The 19202-nt window shown below is 35.3% G+C and overlaps 2 protein-coding genes across 5 annotated transcripts in view; both read left to right on the top strand.

Annotated features, from left to right (window-relative positions):
- LOC108972123 (protein cappuccino) overlaps window positions 1-15275 on the top strand; it is a 109530-nt gene extending 94255 nt beyond the window's left edge. For all 4 annotated transcript variants that reach the window (XM_018938604.1, XM_018938607.1, XM_018938605.1 and 1 more), the window contains 5 exons: window positions 1739-1899; window positions 12675-13530; window positions 13592-14566; window positions 14718-15015; window positions 15104-15275. In XM_018938604.1, coding sequence (XP_018794149.1) covers window positions 1739-1899; window positions 12675-13530; window positions 13592-14566; window positions 14718-15015; window positions 15104-15212 — 2399 coding nt within the window. In that variant the 3' untranslated portion in view covers window positions 15213-15275. The remainder of the gene's footprint in view (window positions 1-1738; window positions 1900-12674; window positions 13531-13591; window positions 14567-14717; window positions 15016-15103) is intronic.
- A 2711-nt stretch (window positions 15276-17986) lies between these two features.
- Window positions 17987-18989, top strand: LOC108972132 (probable RNA-binding protein EIF1AD). Its single transcript, XM_018938625.1, has 2 exons — window positions 17987-18167; window positions 18272-18989. The coding sequence occupies exon 2, from the start codon at window positions 18281-18283 to the stop codon at window positions 18764-18766; it is 486 nt and encodes a 161-aa protein (XP_018794170.1). The 5' UTR covers window positions 17987-18167; window positions 18272-18280; the 3' UTR covers window positions 18767-18989.
- Window positions 18990-19202: the final 213 nt, after the last annotated feature.

Raw genomic sequence — 19202 nt, 5'->3', positions numbered from 1 at the left:
TCTGAAAAGGAAGGCAATATTGGAAACCGAATTTAAGGGAGGAGCCTGATTTAGAAGCTTCAAAAAATCGTTTTTTTTTTTTTTTTTTTTTTTTTTTTTTTTTTTAATTTTTCGAAATATGCTCTTATAAAAGTAATTAAGGGAACCTGCTTTAGAAGCTTCAAGAAATCCACTATTTTTGCTTAAATCTCTTTAAAAATAACCTAAGAATAAAAGTTTTAGATGTGAATTTGAGATATTTTCGAGACTAGAAGGAAAATAGTGACGGATCGTCTAGCAGATATATGAGCGATTGGGCAGAAAGCGAAAACTTTGACGCGCGATTTCTCAGTTTTTCATTTTTACAATTTTTTAAATTGGCGGGCAAGATAGAAAAAAAAAACTAAACTTCGTATGGAATTGTGGCAAAGTTTATTATCTTTGGCATTGAATTATCTTCTATTTAAAGTAAAGAAAACTAACAATAGTCAAGTCTGAACACATTTTTATACAAAATAAAGTAAAAAATTTTTGCCCAAAAACCCCTTTTTTCCCAATTTTTAAAAAATTGCTAAACTTTTCTGCTTTTTTTCGGAATCTTTTTAATTTAACTAGAAGAAAAATTATTAAAAAATATGAATCTTTTTGAAGTTTTTGTTTCCGATAGAAATTGCGACCTGCATCCTGCCCGCATCGGGTAATTGCTTCCCAAATGCAGAATATCAAAGATTTCATATCCAAAAAATTTGTGAATGATGTTTAAATATATACCAATAAACCTTAGAAATTTCGCTTGAATCAATTATTTCTTTCCCTCCCAAAAAAAATCTCAAGAAATTGATTTTTTGAAGTCTCCTTAAGTTAATTTGTAAAAGATTTCAAAAACTCGTGGTATTAAGTTGAAACATCAATGCACTAAGTATCAAAGAATACCTTATATTACATGCGATTAATAGGGAGGACTCCCTAAATCTAAGTGTTGACTTCACTGCCAGTCACTTACAGAACAAGTCTTTGACAGTAAATGCCTGATTTGGCGTCGTTCTAAGGTCTACACTATTACTAATTGGTCTATGAATGTTTTCCTTACTTCTTAGGGTGCATTTGTTTTTTGATACATTCGGCCGTACAATTGCTGTGGAGTTAATCACCATTTGAACGCTATCATCCTTTTACAGGTGCAAAATGTTGTAGCTGCTTTCTTCACGCTAGGGTCTAACTTTGGCTTTCGTAAAATCTTCCTGTCTAAAATTATTCCAAAGTAGTTTGCCTTATCTCCCATTGTTAGCCTGGTACAATTGATTAAAAAGTGATGAAATGTACTTATGCTCTAACTTAAAAATTTATTTTTTTTTAATTTCTTGTGTATTTCTGTATTCAAAATCTCATTCATAGATATACACAACTTTTGTTCCAAAGGTAAAGAAATTCCGCCGTCTTTCATGCTTTGAATTTTTTTGTCACTATTTGAAAACCTTTTTCCAGTTTTATTTAAAAAGCTTTACAGAAATAAATAAAAAGACGCTATTTAACGAATTTTGTAACAATTCAATGTGCGAGAGCGTTTATTTTGAGCTAATATATATACCGTTACACAATATGGTAGCGTTCTTACAAATGTTGCACATGATCTATAGTTCCTACAAGATAAGTGAGTGAAAGCGGACATGAGGCTTTTTGCTTTTATTTAAAGAAAATGAAATTTTTATTTTGTTTAATTTTTAATAAGAAAAATTTCAAAATTCCCTTTTCTTCACAGGTCAAATGCTCATGAAATGGCTGATTTCATCGCTGCAACAAACGGGCAGTAATCTCAATGAACAAGACTTGAATAATCTAACAATGCAGTATTGTAACAATCTAATTAATGTGGGTGTGTTAAAGCAGATCTCCGAGGAAACGGATATTAAAAACTTCAGTGTAAGTATATAAATGACATAACACAAGACAGACACCATTTAAAGTCGAACTGTAGTAAAGTTTGCTACATATTAATTACCGTTGAATCTAAACGAAAACTAAATTGTGGAAAGGAGTAATGGCAAAAAGTGAACGAAAATAAACTAAAAACTAAAAAAATCCAAAGCGCAGCCAACACTTCCTGCCACAAATTAAAAATTGATATTCCAACGTTCAGTGACTTTTGCCACTGCACTTAGAAAACTTAAGAAATAGCAAAAAGCAGAAAGCAAAAAAACGGTTCTTTTAAGAATTAAAAAACTTATCAACTCCTTCAGCGTGAGTGAGCCATTGCTACAAAAATGCAAAAAACTCAAGGCAGAAAACGGAAAAAATAAAGAAAAATACAAATCCTTTGCTCAAGCTAGAATGCGACCAAACTTTTTAGAGTACTTTTTAGTTGTCAAGGCGGGCGCACCACCACCGACCGGCCAGCCAACCGACGACTTAGGTACTTGCCTTCGAGTGTTTTGCACTTCCTACAGCTTCGATTCATGCTAAACTATTCGCACAACAGCAACGAGGTGTGCTCCATATTGTGTGAACATAATTGTTGAAGTTTTAGGGTTTTTCAAATTATGCTTAGAGTTTGAAAAAATTATAAGAGCGAAGCAATCTCTTACTTCAAAAACAGTTTTTTCCAACTAAAATTCGATCGGACTTAAGCAGATCAGTTACTAATTGATAGATCTTTAGAACTTGGAACTGATATAGAAATTTTTCAACTGGCAAATTCTATCCTGTTTAAGTTAGAAAACAGTATTTATTTTTTTGTTTTTCAAAAACAATTTTGTAAAACAGATAAGTCTTTGAAACTCAAACCCGATACTGAAATTTTTCAACTGATGAACTCCATTATAATTAAATTTGAAAAAAAAATTTCTCTTCTCCAAAAACTTTTTTTTAACACACAGCTCAGTTTCTAACTGAAAAATTAGTAATTTTTCAACTAACAAACTCTATCCTCGAATTTAAACAGATGAGTTTTTGATTGAAGGATCTGTGGAACTCGGAGCCCGATACAGATATTTTTCAACCGACGAACTCCATCATCCATCCTGATTAAGTTTGGAAACAAATATATAATTTTTTCTTCAAACCCATGTTTTTTCTCTGTCGAAAATTCGATTGGACCCAAACCGATTAGTTTCGAATTGAAACATCTAAAAACTCGAAACATGATGTGGCAATTTTTCAACGAACAAACTTTATCCTCTTTAATTTTGGAAAAAAAAATATAGCATTTTCTTCAAAAACAATTTTAAACACATCAGTTCATGATTCAAGGCTCTTTTGAACTCGGTTCCGATACAGAAATTATTCAACTGACCACTCCATTCTGTTTAAATCAAATATTTGGCTGACTTTGATTGTATTGAAGGCTAAACTCTTACTGCGGCCGTCGGCGTCAGCAATGTACTTTTCGTTGTCAGAAACCTTATTGGTGTTGATTCTATCTTTGTACGGATATTCTTAGTTTCTCCAGAGTTCATTACCATTATGAACAACCCTCCTAAACTCAAGTCTGTTCATTTAGTTTTCAAGTGCTTGTCATCAAGCTAACGGCGATCTATATGTGAGTATTTCGGTTCGTCTTTCGGAATAAACTGAACGTTTATACATAAACTCAGATTTCGAGGGGAAAACTTGTAGCTTTCTACCGCTGTAAGACCATAGCATTGGGCGCATGACCATGGTCAAGGCGTCAAAAGACAAAAGACAAACGCCAAGCAAAGTTGTTAATGGGTTGTTACTACCTCACAGATATCACATGTACCCCAGAGACAAATTTCAGACACTAATGGCATTTGACAAAAGCTCACGCACCTGCTCCACTTTGGATTCCAATAATTCTGAACCGAATTCGAATCGATATGAAACTGGAATGCAATTCTGCGGGTTGTTGTTCACACTGTAAATTTGGCTATGTTTATCTCCGAAGGTTGCTCTCCAGGCTGTAAAATTGGTTGTGTACATTGATAAAATAGCAATCAGCTGATGATGTGTTTTAATCAATAAAAAATAGAATTTGAAGAATACAAACAAGTATAACAGCTTATCATTAATCGAGTAACTGGCATCGTTAATTAAGTATCCGGCTACGTGAAAGATAAAAACTGATTTCTCAATTACAATCTTAATGTACTAAATTAGTTTGGCTGTGTGAAAAGCTTATTAGAATGTTGCCTTTCATCGGGCAGTGCTGAGTGTATTTCTGACTTAAAGAAGCTTCTCACGTCAGCTAGCCCCTAGTCAGAGGCGCTTGCAAGGAGTAATGTATTTTCTATTTGTCCAATATCAGCGTAAAGAATCTCAAAAAATTAATAACGCTCTCCAAACATTTCGATTTTATATATTTTTGTTAGAGAAGCGATTCTAGGTTTCGTTACTTACTACTGGCATCCTCTAGCACCACATTATAGGCTTTCTCTTTTATCTGTTCTAAGTTTAATGTAACTACTTCGGGTTTGAAATAAAGAATTTTAATTATACATAAAAAACAAAGTTTTCCCACAACTCCATTGACTCTGGAGCGCACCTCGTCGAAGAGTTATGACAGTTAAGCGCGCACTGAAACTTATGTAGCTTCAGCGGAAAAAAAAAATACGAAAACGGTCACTACGGCTTTGAAAGGCTTGACATGGGCACAGTTGTTGTTGCTAGTGTTGTTGTTATTAAGTGTCATTAACAACTGTGCCCAGTTTCAAGTGTCAATTTTTTCCGAGCTGCTTCCTTACTCCTTCAAAATTGTTTTTTTTTTTTTTTTTTCATTTTACTCCTTTCATTTTGTTCTATTCCATTTTATTTCGCTTGATAACGGTACTTTTAATGCAAATTCATTGAGTGCAACGCTGCATAACCGCTTTCAATGCTTTAGAGCAGTCGGAAAGCTGTACCTTAAAGTCTCCGAGGAATGTTTGTCGCAGATTCTTAAGTTCAGCCACATTTCGACTCGTCGCTTACAACAAGTCTGTGTTGATTTTAGGCGAAAAAAAATGCATTTTCCATTTTAGATTCAATCTAAAGAAATGACTTCGGTGCTTTGCTTTCAGCACTTCCTGAAATTCATGCAATTCTTGGAGTGGTTAAGACGAGACTGTGTAAATTTTGAACTGGACAGTAAATAAAGACCGACAGCTTGATGAATGCGCAATTATTAAAATGTCTCTGAGTTTTGTGCTTCACAAACTTGGGTTGAGGTGGAGAGAGGGAGATGGAGAGAAGCAAAAATCAAATATGTGTCTGAGTAATGTAATTAAAAGTTCGAAATGCGTAGTTGAGTTTGTATGTAAGGCTTTAATTCTGAACTTCATTGAATTACATGCATTTTTATGTGATAAGATTGGGAGGACATGCTTCGATTGCCATCGAAAATGATTATCACACAAATTATATATATTTAGCACGATTACAACTTTCTTAAACTCCTTTAATCCGCCACAAAGTACACACAAACTGGCGCCCACTTCGGTGTGGTGAATACGGTGTACAGGTGGCTAGAGCTTCGCTTTCGTTTGCTCGTGTCCGCTTGATGCATTCTTCGCTAACTCAATCGATTACATAGTCAAGCAACAAAGTTAATAAATCAAATGACAGGTGACTTCACGCCAATTTAGTCTGTTGGTCTGTTGAAATAATTAGGAATACGTGTTCTAAGTTTTTCATTGGCCCTTTTGGCTTTTATCACCGTTAAGCGTCACGTAGACACAATAAGAGAATAGCGAAACTTATTTACAGCTGTTAACACAGTAACTACTACAGGAGGTATAATGAAAGCCGTTAAGGTTGGAGTAAAACGTGGAATATGCGAAAGGGATTTGTAAATGAACTAGGTAAAAGTTAAATTAATAATTAAGCAACTTGACTTGTTTATAAAAAAAATCCACTGAAATAACTGCAGAATGTTAGAGCAAATAAGTCATTGTGGTTGTTTTACCGAACTTTGCCTTTGAAGGTGCCGAAGTTTTGGCGCTAGACGGAAGGGAGTAAGCTTAACAAGCAAAATATGTTGTTTTATCGCATCGCTTAAATTATTTAATGTAGTCAAGATCTAAGCTTAGACAAGGTGTGTTTGAATAGTTTTAGAGCCTGCTAGGGAGTTGACAAGCTTTGCCAGGATTTTTATACGCATCTGATCCTGGAAACAACCGAAGTTATATCGGTTTCAATTGTATGTTTTTATTAATGTTCTAATTTTTTTTTTGTTGTCCAGGGAGACAAACTCAAATGCAGCGTGCACAAAAATATCGAAACGAAAAGAGTTTAGGCAAACATAGAAAGCGTTTCTTAAGCTTTACAAGCCAATCAAGGGGGCGCGTTCATCCAACTTTCCCACTTCAAAAAAAAATTGTTAATTTAACGGTTTAACTGCAAAATATTTATACTAAAATTTTTTTTTTTTTAATTTTTATTAAAAAAAATTTTATTTTTCCACTCAAACTAAGGCCTAAGGTGGTAAGTTTAATGCCTTCTAACAAAACCTAACTTCGATAATTTTATTATTTTGTATTTGCGTAAATACAAAAAATTTTTTTAGCGGCTACTGAGTCAATCTTCGAAGTTACATTTTCTTATAGGGTATGCACGAGCAACGGTGATTCTAGAAAATCGAAACTCTCTGAAACAAGTAAGGATGTGCTAAGTTGTGGTGCAAACGAACATTTTATACCATTGCAACTTGCTAGTCGAAATTTAAGCAATACTATTTATAATTTATATTCTGACAAATTCGGCATAAGATTTGCTAGAAAAACAAAAATCATTATACGTAGTATATGAAAGTTAGGGTAGTATCGACCCGATTTTATCTATTAACTATTATCATGCCACATACTGAAAAACTGTTCCCTGGCTTTCGTAAGGTACCTCACATACAATCACCAATCATATAGAACAAAATCTTGATATTAGTTATAGAGGAAGTAGTTAAGTTCAGAAATGATTGTAGATACATACATATATGTATGTATGGGGACTCAGGGTAATATTGCCCTTATTCAACCATTTTTGGCTAAACAGAGATACTATTGCCAGGACAGGATTCTCCCTGAATTTCGATTGCACATCGCATACATTGACCGATATTTTTGGTCAAAAATCAACTATAGATACTGCAGTTTACATATTTAATACCTAGGGTCTTGAACAGCTTTGGTTGGATTTGGAAAATTTTTAGTCATAAGATGCCGTATTTTAAACGAATTGCCAGTGCAAGTTTTTATCCCGTTGTAAAAGAATCAAATGGAATTTAAAACTGCCTTATATGGGAAGTAGACGTGGTTTTAGTCCAATTTCGCACATTTTACGTACTAAATGTAATCGAAAACAGGCGCGGGCGGTTCCTGAGATATGTGATTTCATGCCCATCGTCCAATTTTTACCTCGGGTCCCATAAAGTCTTATCATACCATCTCGGTGGTAAAATATAAATTTCTTCTAATATTTTTTTTTTTTTGTTCACAAAATATTAAAATTCTATATACCCATTTAGTGCTTAGTTATGTCACTTTATAGGATTTCAGGTAAAGGACTATTTATGGGCGTGGCAGTTGTCCGATTACGACCATCTATGAACTCGTATTTTTTTTTTTTTTTTTTTTTTTTTTTTTTTTTTTTTTTTTTTTTTTTTTTTTTTTTTTTTTGTACTAAGGAACTTGCATACCAAGTTTCACCAAGGTATCGCAATTTTTACTCAAGTTACAGCTTGCATAGACGGGCAGATGGGCGAACTTACAGATAGACAGTCACCCGGGTTTCGACTTTTCTCATCATCCTGATCATATATATGTAATCCTACGTCTATCTCGATTAATTTTAGATAATACGTACAATCATTAGGTAAATCAAACTACAATACTCTGTAGCAACATGTTGCAATAGTATAAAAAGGGATATTAATCTACATTAGACTTGTTAGTATATTTGTAGCTTTTTGTAATTGCCTAGTCTTAATTTAAAAAATCTGATTTAATTTTAATAGACTGAAGTTCGTTAACTTAAACACTTCGACACAGTCGACAGTCAAAAGGACAGGTAAACGATTTTTTTATATTTTTACTTACTGAGTAATGTTCTTAGAATCCTACAGTGTACTTTAAGTCAAAAACAATAATTTTTTTTTTTAATTTTAATCCTCTAATTTCATTCCAGTTTGCAGGAAACATTAAGTTACACTAAGTAGAATTCACGACAGCAACAAGACTGTGATTAACATCGCACTTCTTTCGCTGAAATTTTTTTCGAACACTTTCGATATACTATTTTTCTATAAATATGTATGTATTTTGCACTTGCGGAAACATAGTCATAAGCATGTACTATGTACTCGTATATACGTACATATGTACATGTATGAATGAACTAATAGACATATAAAAGATAGAAATTAATGGATAGGGCATTTGAACCACCAGCCACCACCAATAAACACAGTAAATGCTCTCTTTTAGCCGTTCAAAAGCACTAAACACTTTTGAAAATTTTTAAAGCGCTCTCCACGCCCAACCCCCAACATATGCACCTCACACGCTCAGATTTGAAGAGCATCGCGCATAAAAATGCAAATCAAGTTTAAAGGGCAACTTGCAAGCAAAAAAAAAAAAGCAAATGAAAGAATGAATAAAAAAATCACACACGAACCTTTAATCGCATTTCACACCATTTGTGAAGAGTGTTAACACACTGTTGATAATTTGCACTCTGCAAACAAGTGCACAAACAAACACAACCACATGCATTTGCGGCATGACTATGTGTATGTGCATATGTAGCGGTAAATACAAATATTTTATATGTGAGTGTGTGTTCAATGCGAAGTGTTGGAGTATGAAACGGCTGTTAAACCTAAAATGCGCCACAAAAAGCGGTAAACAAACACAGTTGTGGACGTTATAAGTGTGTGTGCCGATGCAAGCACCACATACAAACCATATATGGACTTACGTATGTATGTATTTAGTGATTCTGTATTAGCAATTTTGTAATTGGGAGGTGAGCGGCAGGACGCATCTAACTGCAAACACACACTCACATACACATAAACATAAAAACGTATATGTGTGGGAACAGATTTGCACCTCAGCAGCTATTAGCCTTTTGATACCAAGGGTTTTTCCCCCGCACACCCTCACATTTTGTTATGCCAATCAACGTTTGGTGACGTTTAACTTTGAAAAAGATTACATGACTTCATGCAGCTATACAAATATTCACCTGCATTTACGTTTATACTAACACATACACACATATTTATGTAGAAAGAAAGCAAAAAAAACAAGCAAAACCGTTAACTTGGATTGTACCGAAGCTGCAATACCCTTCGTAGGAATGTTGTTATTGTATAAAGAGGGTATAAACATATTTGTATTCTGATTTTGATCGTTCAGTTTGTATGACAGCTATATGCTAGTGATCAAATCCAAAAAATTCTTTCGGAGATTGCACTATTTCCTTTGATAAAACCCCATGGCGAATTTCATGAAGATATCTTGACAAATAAAAGAGTTCTCCATACAAAGGCTTCAGTTTGATTGTTCAATTTGTATGGCAAATATATGCTATAATGATGCGATCTAAACAATATCTTCGGAGATTACACCATTGGCATAGGCAATAACCCATGTTAAATTTAATGAAGATATCTTGAAAAATGAGAAGAATTTCCATACCAGTACTTGTTTCCGATCGCTCAGTTTGTGTGGCAGCTATATGCTATAGTGGTTCGATATCGGCAGTTCCGACAAATGCAGAACTTTTTGGGGAGAACGAACGTGTGCACAATTTCAGACCAACATCTTCAAAAATGAGAGATTAGTTGTTGTCTACACTGACGGACAGACAGACGAACATGACTAAATTGACCAGCTCGTCAAACTGATAATTAATGTACTATACACATATATTTTATAAGATCTCCGACATTTTCTTTTGGGTGCAGGGTATAAAAAATGTTACATACATAAATGTGCCGTCACACACACAACCACCTACACAATTCCGGCTACATATTCGTTAGCGCGCAATATCCTTTGCCTTGTGCCGTTGCATATTCAATCCCCTCGGCATTAACAATTTGGCTTGGCAAATTGCTATGCGCTTCTCCGATACTTGAAACCCTTCCTAGCTTCCCTCTTGCAGCAGCTTTCATTTGCGCGACGGCTGTTGCTGCGCTCTTTGTGCAATTGTAAGTATGATGTTGCTAATTTTTTCGATTTTTTTTTCTTTTTCTTCTTCTATTTTTGTTGTTTGCTCCTACCCTTTTGCTTATTTCGCGCGACACTTGTGAATTGCAGATTCTTACACTGTCCCCTGTTGGCTTATCCTGGTTGTGATTTCCAAATTTTTTTGTCACAAGCGTTGCATAACTAAAGGTAACGTGAGGCAATACCGTTGCAAATGAAATTTATAAATTTTTTGCTTTTACACAGTTCAATTACGTTTTTAGGAATTTAACTTTTCACAGGAAGACTTGAGGCGAATCATACATTGTGAGTGTCGCTCAAAGTCTTGAATGATTTAAAATCCTTTCAAATATCAAATCTTACAAAAATACATAGATGAAAATCTCCTTCCTCTGCTTTATCTTTTCTAAAAACTATAATATATAGAAGAATTATATAGCAAGTCTGTGTTCTGGTGGGCCGAAATATTAGACATTTTTACATGTACTTGTATAGACCTAGCTTTCTATTATATGATTGACCGGGCTTCTTCATGTAATTCATCAAATGAATAGACCTATATGTTCTAAGGTCTGTTTGAAGAGTTTTGTGGCTTAGTTGCTTTTGTGGATTTGGCGGAGATGGAGTCGTTTTTCCTGGAATGGAATATTAGACATTTTTATATATAGATTCTTGTTAACTATTATCCGCCAAATGAATATCTCTCAGCACTCTCTGCATGTCGTTAGCATTAAATAAATATGGAGTTGAATTGATTTTTTAAAAACACATTTATATTAGAGGTCATCCAATATGGGTACAACCCTATACCTGAAATTAAGTCACTAGTAGTAGACTTTGTTGTGTTCAAATTTATCTAAATAGAAACGGTGACTAAAAGTGCGATAAATCAATAAACTGAACACTCGAGATTGAATTCTGCCGAGTTGACAGCCCTTGGCCTGATAAAAATCCGGGTCAGTCAATGTATGAGATATATAATTGACATTTGGAGAGAGTTCTTGTTTGACAAGAGTCTGTCCGAAGATCAAGAATTGATTGAATCGGGTCAAAACTTCTCTTAGATCCCATATGCTTAATATCAAGATTTTCGGGTGCCTTATACGGCATATATCGGCCAACTTGTGAGTTATCTCAATGAAAATGAGAGAGCGTATTTTTATGCCAAAAATAGATAAAATTGGGTGAAAACTTGACCCAATCTCTATATAACTAATATAATACTTTTCGAACTTCCGGCTGACTTTACTCCATATGATTTTTCAGGTACCTTAATGAAATCTAGAGATCATTTAAATAGAATTAATCTGTTAATATTGTGATATTGGCTAAAATTGATAAAATCGATTGGGAATTAATTAATTTTCGCTTTGACTGTGATCCATTCATGATTTTATATACATAATATTGCCAACACCTGGAGAAATTTAACCGGCTGTGAATCCAAATAATATAACCCAAATGGGTTAAATGGATCCATAAGATATATACATATGTATGTTGAGATTCTCTGCTATCTCTCTGATGTCAACACGACGATTTCGAGGAACTGTTTCTTCATCGTCTTCTTCTTCTTTATCGTCTTTAATAAAAGTTTTTCAAGATTTCGCTACCCTTACTGACTGCTATGGGCCAGTCAAATACTTGGATTCGCGATAAAATAAACTCTCCAAAACACTTCAAAACATTTCAACGATTTCGTAGTCATAATTACATTAAAAACACAAAATTTCCAGTAAACTCGGTGTACAATTTTTTTTTTTTCGTGGTAAAAATCGGAGGACAAACTTTTGGTATCGAAATCAAACAACTGACATATGGATCAATCAGAGATAACGCAGACTTTCATAGATTAATTAAGTACTAACTATTGCAGAATAGTTGGTAACAAAGAGTTACGACTGTCGAAAGAAAATAAGTACGGGTATGACTATGTTCAGCTGACGGACTTTAACCGTATATCTCAAATAAAAAGTGAGATACCTGAACATGAGCTAAGAAAAACATTTATAAAATATTTGAGGTCATAAACGAACTGAGAGGCCCGCTGATATAGTTTTGCCATTATCGAATAAATTTGGCAATGTCCATATTAGTGTGACTAGCAAGCTTCGTTAAGTGTCTCGTTTGCGATTATTCCTACTTTAAATGAAAATTCAGTAATAAAGAGGACTTAATGGTATGAAAATTGATGAAATTCCCGAAATTAGTCTTTTATAATGGCATTACATCCAGAGATAAAAAATGAACAGTGCTGCTCAAAAATGTTCTGATCGATTTCTTCTTCTTTACTGGCGTAGACACCACTTACGCGGTTATAGCCGAACTAACAGCAGCGAGCCAGTCGTTTCTTCTTTTCGCAATGTGGCGCGAATTGGAGATTCCAAGCGGAGCAAAATCATTCTCCCTCTGATCATAAAATATTTAAATATTTAGTAAAGACAAAATACGAGGAAATATAGAACGAATTAGTATTACTTCGCTTCCTAAAAATGTTCTATATACTATTACTACAATAACTAACGTTATTTGAATTTTCATTTTCGTTTTCTTCAGCCTTATTATATGTATCAATGGACCCACACGGAGGCGCCAACCACATCTGTACCCCTGACACCTGGCAGACTGGACACAGTAGCCGTTTGGCCGCATTGCAGTACGCCCAGCACAGTGCCGCGCATACCGAAAGGCGTACAAGTGGATACCACCACCGGTGATCTTACATTTCAACAGAATCTCCGCAAGCGGCTGCTTGCCTGTGGCAACATAACCGAAGTGCACACGGTGGTCAATGAACTGCTCAATGTTAGCGAAATGACACGCCGTCCATCTAAACGCTGCATAGAATTAACCGATCTGCTAAACGCTAGCGAAGCGACCGTTTACGAAATTGATAAACCAACAGCAGCGCCAGCTATCGTTATTCCCAAGCAATCTCCACAAGATATGGCAATACAGACTGATGAAATATTAGTGACGGCATTAACCACGTGTCCGCTATGCAAAGTGAAAGCGAAAGAAACCAGTGATCAAGAAATACAAACGGAAGCGGAAGTAGCGCCCAGTGCGCCTAAGCCTCCACCACCGCCGCCACCCCCACTCGATGCAGCACTTGCAAAGCCACCACCACCGCCGCCGCCACCTCCACCAGCGCCAACGTCAACAGCGCCGCCGCCGCCACCACCTCCTCCTCCGCCGGGTATGAATGCACCGGCACCGCCGCCACCACCACCACCAGCGCTCGGAGCTCCAGCAGCCGGTCCACCACCACCGCCGCCACCTGCGTTGCCTCCCCTAAACGTTTCAGCTGTGCCACCCCCACCTCCGCCCGGTGCGCCAAAACCACCTTCCTCCACCACGCCGGCACCACTGCCGAATCCAACAGAAGGCTCTTGGTTTCACACCACGAATAGTAAGTAGTAAATCGGCACTTTTTGATACACTAAATTACTTAATAAAATTTTTCCTATCAGCTCTACGAAAGACTGCCGTTAACCCACCCAAACCGATGAAGCCGCTGTACTGGACACGCATAGTTACAAACGCGCCACTACCTAAACCGCCACCCCCACAAGCCAGTACAGAATCCAGCAGTAGTGGTAGCTCACCAGACGATGCCGTGGACTCGGCAACGCCCAAAGAAATCTGGCAGGAAATTGAGGAGACAAGTCTCGATAATATCGACGAATTTACCGAACTCTTTTCGCGGCAGGCAGTGGTGCCTGTCAGCAAGCCAAAAGAGAAAAAAGTGGTGCGTGTGAAGGCAATGAAGGTGCTGGATAGTAAACGTTCACAGAATGTCGGTATTGTGTCGCGGAGTCTGCATGTTGACTTCTGTGAGATCGAACACGCCATCTACCACGTGGACACATCGGTGGTTAGTTTAGAAACTTTACAACAGATTATTAACATTAAAGCGACAAACGAGGAATTAGAACTCATCAAGGAAGCGGCACAAAGCGACATACCGCTAGACTATCCCGAGCAATTTTTACTCAAAATCTCACAGATCTCAATGTCTACGGAGCGCATATCATGCATCGTTTTCCAAGCTGAGTTCGAGGAGGCCGCCACGGTAATTGCGCGAAAATTGGAGGTTGTCACACAACTGTCACAATATCTGATCGAGAGCGAAGACTTGAAGCATGTATTCGCTATAATATTGACGTTGGGCAACTATATGAACGGTGGCAATCGACAGAGAGGACAAGCGGACGGATTTACATTGGAAATTTTAGGCAAACTCAAAGACGTCAAATCTAAGGAGTCACAGACAACCTTACTGCACTTCATCGTGCGTACCTATATAAGTAGGCGACGAAAGGAAGGCGTACAATTGCTGGAAATGATATTACCCATACCCGAACCCTCGGACGTAGAGCGTGCTGCACAAGTGGATTTCGATGAGGTTAAACAGCAAATAATGGAACTGCATAAAAAACTTAAAGGTGAGTGGGGAGAGTGGGAGGTTAAAACACAATTTTAGAAGTGTAAAAAACATTTTAGGAAATTTTTGTAACGCCTTGACCGCAATGAGCTCACCAATGAAACAAAATTATTTAATGCAAACATAAATAATATATATTGTCTTCATTTTAGCTAATCAAAAAACCACTGAACGCGTTGTAAGCGCCTCAACACCCAACACTTTGGAACCGTTTAAGTCGAAAATGGAAGAGTTTATAGAAAGCGCAACCAAAACGATTGATAAACTGAACAAAGACTTGGATGAGTCACGTTCGACATTCATCGAGACAATGCGTTTTTATCATTTTACGCCCAAATCACGTACGCTAGAGCAATGCACACCCGATCAGTTCTTTGAGTATTGGACCAATTTTACGAATGACTTTAAGGACATATGGAAGAAGGAGATAGCCACATTGTATGACGACTTGTAAGTACATTTCGCTAAAATTAAAAATATAATAAATAGAAGAAAACACAAAAAAGCAAATTTTTTCAAAAAATTTATCAATTTTTAGGTTACGCAAGTCGAAACAGATACAAACACAATCACGTAAGAAGGTAAAAACGACAAAAGTGACACCAGGCTGCCTTAAGGAACGTATCTTGCGATTGAGTAAAAAATAAATTTGTCTCACAGTTCGATTTTTTTATTAGAATGAGAGCAAAATTGTTAGAAATTTAATTATTTTACGAAATCAATCATATATACATATATTAATATTGCTCTTACAGCTTTTTACGCATTGTATTTATTATATTTGTAATATTAGCTAAGTAGCCTTATATAATGATTAGCCTTTAGACTAAATTAAGTTTATATAAGAAATATTATTTTTGTTCTTTTTTTTAACTACAGAAAATATTTAATTCGAAATTGTTAAATAAAAACGCTGAAATTAAAGAATTATGAAAAAAAAGGTTTTTTACTACGGTTTGAGTGAGTATTTTCTTTAAAGTTATTGAGCTTAAAGTCAGTAAGTTATTTAATATTTTACTTTTTATAAGTAAAAATTTTAAAAATTTAGAGAACAGTATATTTTTTCCTTATTTAAGCAAGATTTCCTCCTTCCCCTTGGGAGATTTCTTAAAACTTTAAGAAGTCTCTGAAGACCTAATAAGTATTTATGTTAAAATCTGTCAAAACATATAATATCTCCTTTTAGTAATTGTAGACGGAGGAGGGGTTACAGTGACAACTCTCATTCGCACTTTTTCCAAAGTGATAGTTGAATCTTTAAAAGTTTTTGAAAAGGTAAGAATCGTGGTCACTTACAAACATTTTGCTCTTAATACTACTATGAGCAAAAAATAGTAAGACTTTGTTCATAATTTTTAAAGTCATAATTTATTCTTCATTTTATATGTACGTCAGCCCCCTTAAACTAATCCCTCTTGGTCCTTATACACTTGTGCCCACGTTTTTTTTTTAATCCTCGATACAGTTATTAAACGCTAGTCTAGTTAGTATTCCTTGTTGACAGTTTGGACGGTCGGAGGAAATTAGGATTGCATTACACCTCCATAATCGAAGAAAGCTGTCAGCATAACCTTGATTTTTGATCTGGTATGACGTGATTTCTCGGCTTGGGCTCACCTTAAGCATAGATCCAAGACTCACGACTATTAATAATACATTTCATGACAACTTGGTAGTCTAAAAACATTGCTTCACTGACATTAACACTACGCTGTTCTTCAAAAAAATATTTAGTGATTTTTATTCCAACGATTTATATTTAATATTATGAAATTGTATCACAATTAACAAGCAGAATTTAAATATTTTATACAAATTTAAAACGTTAAACGGACTCCATGTGATTTAGAAATGGCTGCCGAAGTAAAGCCAAATTTACAATATTTATTTATACGCATAAAACCTAGCCCCAAATAAACGTTCGCATAATTATTGTCATATCTCAAATAAAATTTCATATAATTATTTCCAAACTAAATGTTTTGATAATATGATATATGTAATTTTAAAATAAATTATTCACTTTTAAGTCATAAAGTTTCCATAAGTATCTTCCAAACTACACTTAAGGAAGGAAATATTCATGTATAAACCGTTTCTTGCTGCATTTAGTGTTGCCAACTACATTTCCGTTCCGAAATTCAATATTGTTTCTGCAAGTGTATATGTATGCACACACATCCATGCAAATATACTAACATTTTAGCTCAATACATGTTTTATACGCTCTGGCAACACAGAAACAGCTGATTGACATTGTAGTGAATTTTATGTGAATGGCAAAGATTTCCAAAGCAAGCAGTTGGAAAATATAAAAAAATAGGGAATGTGAAGCGAGTCTAAATTCAATACTTCAAAGGCGTGCTAAATATGCACAAAAGCAATAATAATTATAATAGTGTCTTATTGTTATGGCGCTATTTTATATTACACGACATTACGACATAATAAAAGTTTAGAGCTTTTCTGTCTATTCTGCGTAGAAGGTTCTAGAAGCCGTCTTATATTTTTATGAAATATTTGTTAAATTTTAACTTAAGAAAGCTATAACATCAGTATTTATTACCGATAACCTTTTATAACAGATAATTTTAAAAAACAAGGAATACATTTCTTAAAAACATTCAGAAGAGAAGATACGTTCATAGTAACATAATCGTATTGCAATATATGGTAACAAAATGTAATATACATATTTACATTTTTCTGTATGTGTATGTACATTAAATAATACAGCAACAGTCAGTTTTTGGCACACGCGTTCAATAACTTAAGTACGTTAGAACAGATTTGCTGCAATGGAACTCTAAATATGACTGCTCGCTACTTGCACTTCCTACATCTACAACTTCTATGTTAGGTTATACACATGTATGTAAATAGACACATAAGCATGTATGTATATACATATGCAATATTTTCACTAACCTTTACGCAAACACATGAGCAAGAACGTACGGCTCCAACAACGCATTTTACTTGAGTCCATATTTTTAACACACACACACACACGAATATTTAATACAAATTAACCAAACTTTTTATACAAACGAACTACATTCCCGACGGGACTGAATGATTTGAAAATGGCTGCGGAAGTAACGCCACAAGAGTCAAATTTACAAACACAATCTAAACGTTTAAAACCTAATCACGAAACGGAATTTCATAAAATTTTCATTACGCGCACTTCACTTTCACTACTTTTTACTATTTTTTAATATTTACACACTTTTAAACTATAAAACTTTCAAATAAGAAATTACGAATTAAAAACGCGACTCACGAACGAAAAACTGAAACAAATGGACGATTTCCCGTTACTTTCTGGGCTGCCAACGCTTCCGTTCCGATATGCTATATCGTTTCGGTACGAGCTACTGTCAAGCTAAATTAATTTCCCACGCACTCTGGCAACTCATGCAGAACAGCTGATTGTCATTGTAGTGAATTTTTCGTGGTTAACAAAAAATTCCAAAGCACGCATTTTGCGTCAATTTTCGCAAATTAATTTGGTTTTAAATGCATTTACAAGCACAACATAGCATAAAAAAGAAACATATAAGAAAACGAGTCGAGTTAAAATCTTGAATACACTAAAGGTACGTAAATTATATATTTATTGCGTCTGGTGTAAAACACCGCACAGCTTACTGTTTACAAGCACTAACTGCAAATTGACAATTTTATTTTCACAATTCATCAGCGCTACAAAATGTCTCGCGTAGTACGCCGCAAACATGTGCTTAAGGAAATGATGGAAGATGATTTCGAGCTGCCCAGCGAGAAGCAACAAATTGTGCGGGTGATCAGTAGTCGTGGTAATAATCTGCACGAAGTGGAAACGGCTGAGGTCAATGCGGAAAATTTCCTAGCATCCATGCCGAATAAATTTCGTAAAAATGTTTGGGTTAAACGTGGTGATTATGTGCTCGTGGAACCCATCGAAGAGGGTGACAAAGTGAAGGCGGAAATTTGTAAAATTCTCACACCCGAACACATTAAGGAATACACCAAAGCGGGTGTATGGCCAAAAGCGTTTGGTAAAAAACGTGAACACGAACAAGTACAAATGGATAGCGACGAAGACACGTACGGTGATGACTTGCTGGTGAGAAATCCCAATAGACCGGCGCAAACGCAAGAAGATAGTAATAGCGAAGCAGGCGATGATGAAGAGAACTCAAGTGATGACGATTAAAAATGTCATGCAGCGTAACGTATTGTATACCCTGCAGCAACCTCAGCAATTATTCTGTCAACAAATGTGTGCTTTACTGTGCTGTCAACTAATTTGCGTTATTTTTGCAACTATGCAACTACGTATGCATATTATAAACTATTTAGAGCTAAAATATTTCCGTAATATGCTAATTGAATAGGTTTCTAGGTTTTATATTGTAATAAATAGGTGCGAAACAAAAGTTTTTCTGCGTTGAGTTTTTTTTCCAAATTTTGCTTTTATTTGCATTTTTAGTCAAACTGCAATGTTTAAGATGCAAATGTTACTTAGAGTGTATAAATCAGTAAAAAGTGCAAAAGCTCGAAATTTACATTTTTTTATTTTCGTTTTCGCAATTTTATTTTCGTAAGCATAGCACTAACTTTTTTGTATATTAATGAATATTTTTCGCAAA

This window comes from Bactrocera latifrons, unplaced genomic scaffold (assembly GCF_001853355.1).
Source record: "Bactrocera latifrons isolate USDA-ARS-PBARC rearing strain unplaced genomic scaffold, ASM185335v1 scaffold_38, whole genome shotgun sequence".
NCBI lineage: Eukaryota > Metazoa > Arthropoda > Insecta > Diptera > Tephritidae > Bactrocera > Bactrocera latifrons.
This window is presented reverse-complemented; position numbering and strand designations above follow the sequence as displayed.

Coding starts and splice junctions, on each gene's coding strand:
- LOC108972132 (XM_018938625.1), top strand. CDS start 18,281: ATGTCTCGCGTAGTACGCCGCAAACATGTGCTTAAGGAAATGATGGAA.